At 43.4% G+C, this 7366-nt stretch overlaps 1 protein-coding gene across 1 annotated transcript; it reads left to right on the top strand.

The window, feature by feature from the left end:
• The first annotated feature begins 57 nt into the window (after window positions 1–57).
• Window positions 58–7314, top strand: LOC108677223 (DDB1- and CUL4-associated factor 8). Its single transcript, XM_018165417.1, has 8 exons — window positions 58–84; window positions 457–524; window positions 976–1153; window positions 1651–1816; window positions 3160–3290; window positions 3799–3918; window positions 4405–4521; window positions 5372–7314. The coding sequence occupies exons 1-8, from the start codon at window positions 58–60 to the stop codon at window positions 5495–5497; spliced, it is 933 nt and encodes a 310-aa protein (XP_018020906.1). The 3' UTR covers window positions 5498–7314.
• Window positions 7315–7366: the final 52 nt, after the last annotated feature.

Genomic DNA, 7366 nt, shown 5'->3' with positions numbered 1-7366 from the left:
CCCAGGTACGTGAGGCCAGGGTGAAATTGTGTGCACATGGCGAGGCCTTGGTACAAGATGGCTGTCTCGAACGGCAGGCCCCAGGTACGTGAGGCCAGGGTGAAATTGTGTGCACATGGCGAGGCCTTGGTACAAGATGGCTTTCTCAAATGGCAGGCCTTAAGTATGTGTGACCAGTGTGGGATTGTGTGTACGAACAGGCCTTGGTATAGGTGGGCAGTTTTGAACAGCATACTAGAGAAAATTACCGTCTGCTTACATAATTTAACTGTGCTACTCAATGTTGAGGGTGGTTTACCTCGTCATAGTTGCAGGTAGTTTACATGGTTGATTATGCAGATGATTTAAGAAGTTGATTGTTAATGCAGTTGATGTTGCTGCAGGGTTGCCTGATAAATGTTGCAGGTAGTTTTACTATTCCATGTAGCTGCTGATTCACTCAATTGATTCCTTCAGGTCGTGCTGTCGGCGGGTGGAGACGGAGAAGTGAAGGAGGCTGACCTGCGGGTAGAGGGCTCTAACACGTCAGTTTAGTGATAGTTTGTTATTATCATCTGTGTTTTTCCTTATATATGTGCGCTAATGCATCGATTGATGTTATTTATTTAACTACTAATCTCTGTGTTTAGGCAGGAAAAATATTTTTTCTGCAAGCGTAAGAAAAACTACGACAATGGAAGTTCATGTTAATCGCGGTAATTCCGTGTGATAAACTCCGTCGTCTTCTAGACCTCAGTTCTCTCATTTAAATTATAGTCTTGAGACTCTCAAGATCTTCCACGAAATAACAGAAGAATAAAAACATCATCCATCATGGATACGTTGCCGATCTTTGGCCACAATAAATATGCGCTCAAGCTACCGTAAAATTCGCTCAAGTACATGTAATGGCCGATCTTGGTTGTGGTTGGTGGGTTTAGCCTAATAGCACGGCCCCAGAATGGTAATTCTTGTAAACAAAGCCACCATCCACAGGATCGCCATAACCACGGACGACTTTGGAACCCGGGTGGCTCTTCACAGCATCCACGCCCACCCTCTGAACGAAAACCAGTTTTGCGTGGCTGGTCGGGACGAGTACATCTGCGTGTACGACCGACGCATCACCACCCCGACCGCCCCGCCTGTTCTCAAGTACTGCCCTGATAACCTCGTGAGTTCTCATCTCAAATGTGGCTATGTAAACGCATAAATACTTGTATTGCGTTCGTCACAATTTAGCGTAAGGCTTTTATATAAAATTTTATGAAATATAGCGGTGTATATACAGTGGGGGGAAATAAATATTCGTACACTTGAAAAATCGTATTTTAATGTATGTAAGTACACAAACTTAACAGGAAAAGTGATTTAAATTANAATACTATGCGTCTCTATACATAATTTAAATCACTTTTCCTGTTAAGTTTGTGTACTTACATACATTAAAATACGATTTTTCAAGTGTACGAATATTTATTTCCCCCCACTGTATATTACAACCTGGTATATTCTTTACCACCTGTGGCGCCTCGCCAATTTCGATTAGAATTTTTCACAACAGTTGCGGGGTTCGAATCCTCGACAGTCTTCTTCAATCTGATATTTATAGAAATTCTGCTGAAGCATTGTCGAAGTTATTTCCATCATTTCTCAAGCAAGTTTTCACAGAAATCGTCCCGTCCGCGGGCGAACGCGACGAGCGCCGTATACAGCAACAACGGCGACGCGATCGTGGCGTCGTACAGCGACGACGACATTTACCTCTTCGACACAAGCGAGCCTTGCCAGGCCCCGCCTGCACACCGCTACACCGGCCACCGCAACAGCGCTACAGGTGAGGTCGGATGGTGGTCGCAAGAGACCCGTGGTGATGACGAGAGACCCGCCGTGTTAGTGAAGAGTGGGTGGTGGTGACGAGGGACCCGTGGTGGTGACAAGAGACCCGTGGTGCTAGTGAAGAGTGGGTGGTGGTGACGAGGGACCCGTGCTGGTGACGAGAGACCCGTGGTGCTAGTGAAGAGTGAGTGGTGGTGACGAGGGACCCGTGGTGGTGACGAGAGACCCGTGGTGCTAGTGAGAGGTGGGTGGTGGTGACGAGGGACCCGTGGTGGTGACGAACGATCCATGGTGGTGATGAGGGACCCGAGCCACGAAAGCGACGGGATCTCTTCGCATCTTGAAAGCCCTTGCCGGCACAAACTGGGGCTTCTCCAAGGAGGATTTTATTGCCACCTACCGAACCATCACCCGCCCAATCCTCAACTACGCGGCTCCCATCTGGTACCCTGTCGCCTCACGCACAGCAATTGTCAGCCTTCAAACCATACAAAACACTGCACTACTGCACTGAGACCAGCCACCGGCTGCCTTAAAATGGCCCCGATCGCTCATCTTCACCAGGAGACCGGCGTCCTCCCTTTGTCCGCTCATCTGGACCTGGCTTGTGCCCAGTTCCTCGCCAGCGCCCTCCAGCCCTCCCATACCTCATTCCACATCGTTTCTGCTCTCCACGGGGACCGCCCCATGAAAGCCTCCATCCAGAGAGGCCAAGCGCTCCCTCCGCAGGGAGATCGCCTCCCGCGTTGCGGCGACTGACGCAATCAACGCCGTCCTCGCAGCCCCGCCACCGCCGATTGCATCAGTGGAGGCTTCGCTTCCTCGCTGCAGCTCCCTGGCGTCCTCTCCGCCAGTATCGGACGCTCCCCCATCTCCTCCTGCCCTGAGTGCGGGGATCCCTTCCAGTCCGTTCAGCACCTCTTCGTCTGCCCCGCCTTCCCCACGTTTCTCAGCGTCTCCTCACTGTGGGACAGCCCCGTGGAGGCAGCGACATTCCTGGCCACTCTCCCTGACTTCGCCTATCTCCCTCCTCTTCCGGTGCCTGCCCCCCGGCCGCCACCTGAGCCTCCCCCCGGCAAACGTGAAGGTCGCAACTAACAACAACAACAACGAGAGACCCGTGGTGCTGGGGAGACACGAGCGGTACTGGTGGAACAGGTGGTAATGGTGGGGCTGGTGGTACTGGTGACGGACACGACCGAGAGGTGCTGGTGAGGGACGCGACCGAGTGATGCTGGTGAGGGACATGGCAACGAAAACTTGAGGGTACTGAAAATGAAGCGCTTTCATACCTTATCTTCAAGTAGCATTTATTTATGTAATGTAATATCCATTGTGCAGTAAAAGGCGTCAACGTGTTTGGTCCACACAGCGAGTTCGTGGTGTCAGGAAGCGACTGCGGCAATGTATTCATCTGGAGTCGTGAGACTGAAGCCGTCGTGCGCTGCTTCCCCGCCGACGAGAACGGCGTGGTCAGTTCCGTGCTCATCCAAATTTGCTTACAGTAACTAAAACGTACTGTTCTTGATGTATTTATAAACATGCCGAAGAACAACATATTATATATGTATTAAAGCAACAGTTGGCCTTTGATGAATATTTTTTATGCTGTTGAACACAAACCGTTGAAAAATATGAATTATGCTCAACATTCGAATGATAATCTCTTAGGATAAGCATAAAAAATTATTCATTTTGGCTTCATTTATATTATTTTTCTTCACTTACGCATCCAACATCTGTCATTCATGTGCCACACTTGAAAGTTGTCACCTAATATGAGCTAAAGTGGAATTGAGCTGATAATTCTGCGATCATTCAGTCACTCGACCTATATTTTAACGACTGTTAAGAGATAGGGGAGCAATATACTAGCTGAAAAGCGACCCGTCAACGATTCATGTAAGTTACCTTATTTATTGTATCATTCACAAGGTAACCGCAAGACTTATCTGCTACAATCGACTTGTTGTTTATCAGGTGAACGTGCTGGAGTGGCATCCTCATATCCCGCTGCTGGCCACCTCAGGACTAGACAACGATGTCAAGATCTGGATCCCGTCTTGTGAAAAAGTGCCTAAAGATGAGAAGCTTGCTGAAGTAAGTATCGTACTCGCCTCAGTACATCACTTTTTTCTTGAATATTCTCAATTAAGATTATCTGCTGGTGTAAAGTATATATTAAATTACGGTAGAACGCACTACGTCACGCCCAAAAATTGGAATGTATAAAATAGTTAAGGTTAGTAGTTAGTAGTTAAGTCGATACAAATCAAATCCATTATTTTTTTTTACTTTTTATTAATCACTGGTATACAGTATATAATATACAAGGACCCTCGAAAGCCCTGCTCTCGCTGCGCCGATCACAACTTCCATCAATATTATTATTATTTACTTATTTTATTAGCTATGGCGTAAAAGTAGAACATCAGTATTTTTATTGATTGATCATTTATATTTTGCATTTGGGCAATAAATGTATTTTCGGCCTCTTTCAAGTTGTTTTCACCAATGAAATCTTTAAATCAGCTAAATTAAGATTTTTCGTATTGAGGGTTGAAAATTTTGTGTAAATATTTGCAGACAGTGGAGACAAACTTTCGTGAGAGGCGCAACAGCTCGAGTGATGTTATCGACTTCTCAGACAGACGCATGATTATGATGGTCTGGCAGCACATGAGGCGCATGCAGAGAAACAGGGTCAGTCATCATGTTGCATGATTTTTCTCGAATCTAATTCAACATATTCATTCCAAAAGTAAGTTCATAAACATTGAGGCGATATCGTTATTCGGATTCCTAGAGCCACTCTGGATCTGTAGAATTTAATTCAGTGTTCAATTCGGGCGTTGAAATAATAAATAAATATCCATTCCTTATTGAGCCTTCATGTCGAATTCTAGGTTTTTTTTAATCACATCCCTTTAGTTGCTTCTAAAACTGTTTAAAGCGATGTGCAATCTCGACCATCAACACTGGTAAGAGAAAAATCATTAATTTTTTATTATAACCTCCAAATTATGATTGTTGTCAGGCTAAAATCACCAATTACAGTTTATTTAAAGAAATGAAGCCGAGTAGACTCAGACTACACAGCTGCATCACTCACAGTTGTAGGTACCTAGTTTAGGTGCTGTTGTACCGATGTAGTCCAACGAGGATTGAAATTGTGAGCCTTTAGATATGCGTACTGTAAATTTCTCTCAATTGTTATTAGTCTAACTTATTCAATTTCTCGAAGTTGTGGAAGGTTGAGTGTTGTATTTTTGTCAGTCCCTAATTTTTCTATGGGCCCCATTCTTCCGTTCCAGTTCTACTCTAAATACCTTGGACCTTGGAACACCTTTAAATAAATTAAGTATCGACAGTAAATCAGTTTAGACCGTTGCGTTTGTCGCCGTTCACGCAATCAACTTCATGTGCATTACCAAGCAAGCAGATTTTTTATACTTTATTGGATAATGCATTGTATCCTAATATCCACCGATAGGACTTTTACCACTACAAGTTTACTATTAGTTCAACTTTTAACTTGTGTTTCCTGTATCAGGGGGGCGATGATGCCGGCAGTCGTCGCCGAGATGACGAGGATGCAGACTTGCCTCTCGACGATTCATCGGACGATGACGCCTTCGGTGGGGCGGGGGTACGGCACTTGCCGTGTACGCCGCAGTAGTGGACTGCTCTCCTAGGCGCTTAAATGAAGCTCGGTATTGCGGTCTGCGAGAATAATTCATCATGGAACTTAGGCTTTTATTGGTGGGGGTTTACTAAGCAATCCTATTCTTCTTGTGTGCTTACTTCTTCTCTATTAGGATGACGAAACAAGTTCAATGAACATTGTGATTAAAGCCAGCGATTATTTTGTTTTCATCTAGTTTTCCAGTTACATGTGGCCGTAGCACGACCTCTGTTCAAGCGCAAGTTATTCTCTTTGTAATTAAATCGAATATGATATTCGAAGCGCCAGTCGCTCGTGGTCACTCTATAGTTTCCTTCACATTTGGTCGATTCATTTTCTCTTGTTTGCAATGTTGAATGGTTAGCGCAGCTATCTATTTAATTAATTACTAGCAATTATGTCGTGAGCCTGTTATTGTGCTTTATAGTTAAGAATTTAATAATCTTTTTTATTTTACTATGAAGCAAGCTTGCCTCTGAACTATTGGCAATCCAACTAGAATTTATTGGAATCTGGGGCACGCATATGTTGCTCGAGTATTCATTGATATTTCAGCACTTGAGTCTACTTGTATAAATCACCGTTGTGACCAACAATATATTATAAAGCACTAGTCAGGGTGTCTATGGCACATCTATTACACTTTCCAGATTTCATGTATGAGGTTATCAGTTGAAATTTAATTTAAATTTGGTATTGACTAAATTACTTGAGAAAAATGGCCAAATCAAGAACGATTCCAGCTTTCATATCTCCAGTTACTCGATGAACAATCTTACAGTTACTCTTTAAATGCTTGAATTTTCGTACATTTTGACGAGGAGCTCTCGTAGTTATGTTGATGTCATAAAAACGCATACCCTATTTCTGAACCATCATTCAATATTTGTTCCTATCGAACGCTTTTTCAAGGGGATGTTGCTGTAATTATTCGTTGTGAATAATAAGGCAACAATCCCGACTGGAATAAAACTTGTGTTATTTTAAGATTTCTTGAAATTTACATAGGTTTAATATGAGCTAATGACTATGAATATGATTCCTGACATCCCCATTATAGCTCCTCCCACAATCAATTTTGACTAAATTGGTGTATTTTCGGATATGGAATATACTCTGATTTGCTAAGCATTCAAAATATTTAGTTTAGAAATTTATTCTTTTTCTACAGTAAAGGAATGTGCAATTGAACTCGAATTATAGACGTCTCTTTAGACGTTAAGTCATTCTAGTATTTTCGTCTTTTGCGCGAATTACTTTAAACATAGTTATGGATTTTTAACGAGCCGCCGGAAGGCGTAACATCTGTGATATGTAATACATCGGTGGTTTATTAAAAGGTCAATAGACATCAGGTACGGTTATTGGCGCTTTAGTTTGGATCCTGTTCTGTTCCGTGTATCGCTAGCTTGTAACGCGAGTAATTTGTCAAAGCGCTCGGCAGTTTGTCAAGGCTGTCATAGTCATAAGGAGTGATCAGCCGATGACAAAGATGGGTGAAGACATAGTTAGTTGTAACATTGAAAAGCTTTATGCTGAAAACGTCTTGATACACCGAGAGCTTTCGAATGTCGAAAATATCTGGTTGGCCATGTTTTGTGGATGTAATTATATGCTACGCTATGACAAGGTGATGTTACTCTTTGAACTGATGAAGCAAATGAAAAGTACAAGAAAGTGCGTAACCCGGCAGTATCTTGTCAGGAAAAGGCTACGGAGTTTTTAAAATATTGTTATGCATGTTCGAAGCTCTTGGGTTTATGTGATATGTCCTGTCCATTCTTCAGCGAGAATATTAAATACCAAGACAATTGTTTTCTCCCTTTCCGCATATGGCTGCTTATTTGCGTTTCGGGCGGATTT

Source organism: Hyalella azteca, unplaced genomic scaffold (genome assembly GCF_000764305.2).
Source record: "Hyalella azteca isolate HAZT.00-mixed unplaced genomic scaffold, Hazt_2.0.2 contig6811, whole genome shotgun sequence".
In the NCBI taxonomy this organism is placed as follows: domain Eukaryota; kingdom Metazoa; phylum Arthropoda; class Malacostraca; order Amphipoda; family Hyalellidae; genus Hyalella; species Hyalella azteca.
The sequence above is the reverse complement of the archived record's forward strand: the minus strand, read 5'-3'. Positions and strand labels throughout refer to the sequence as shown.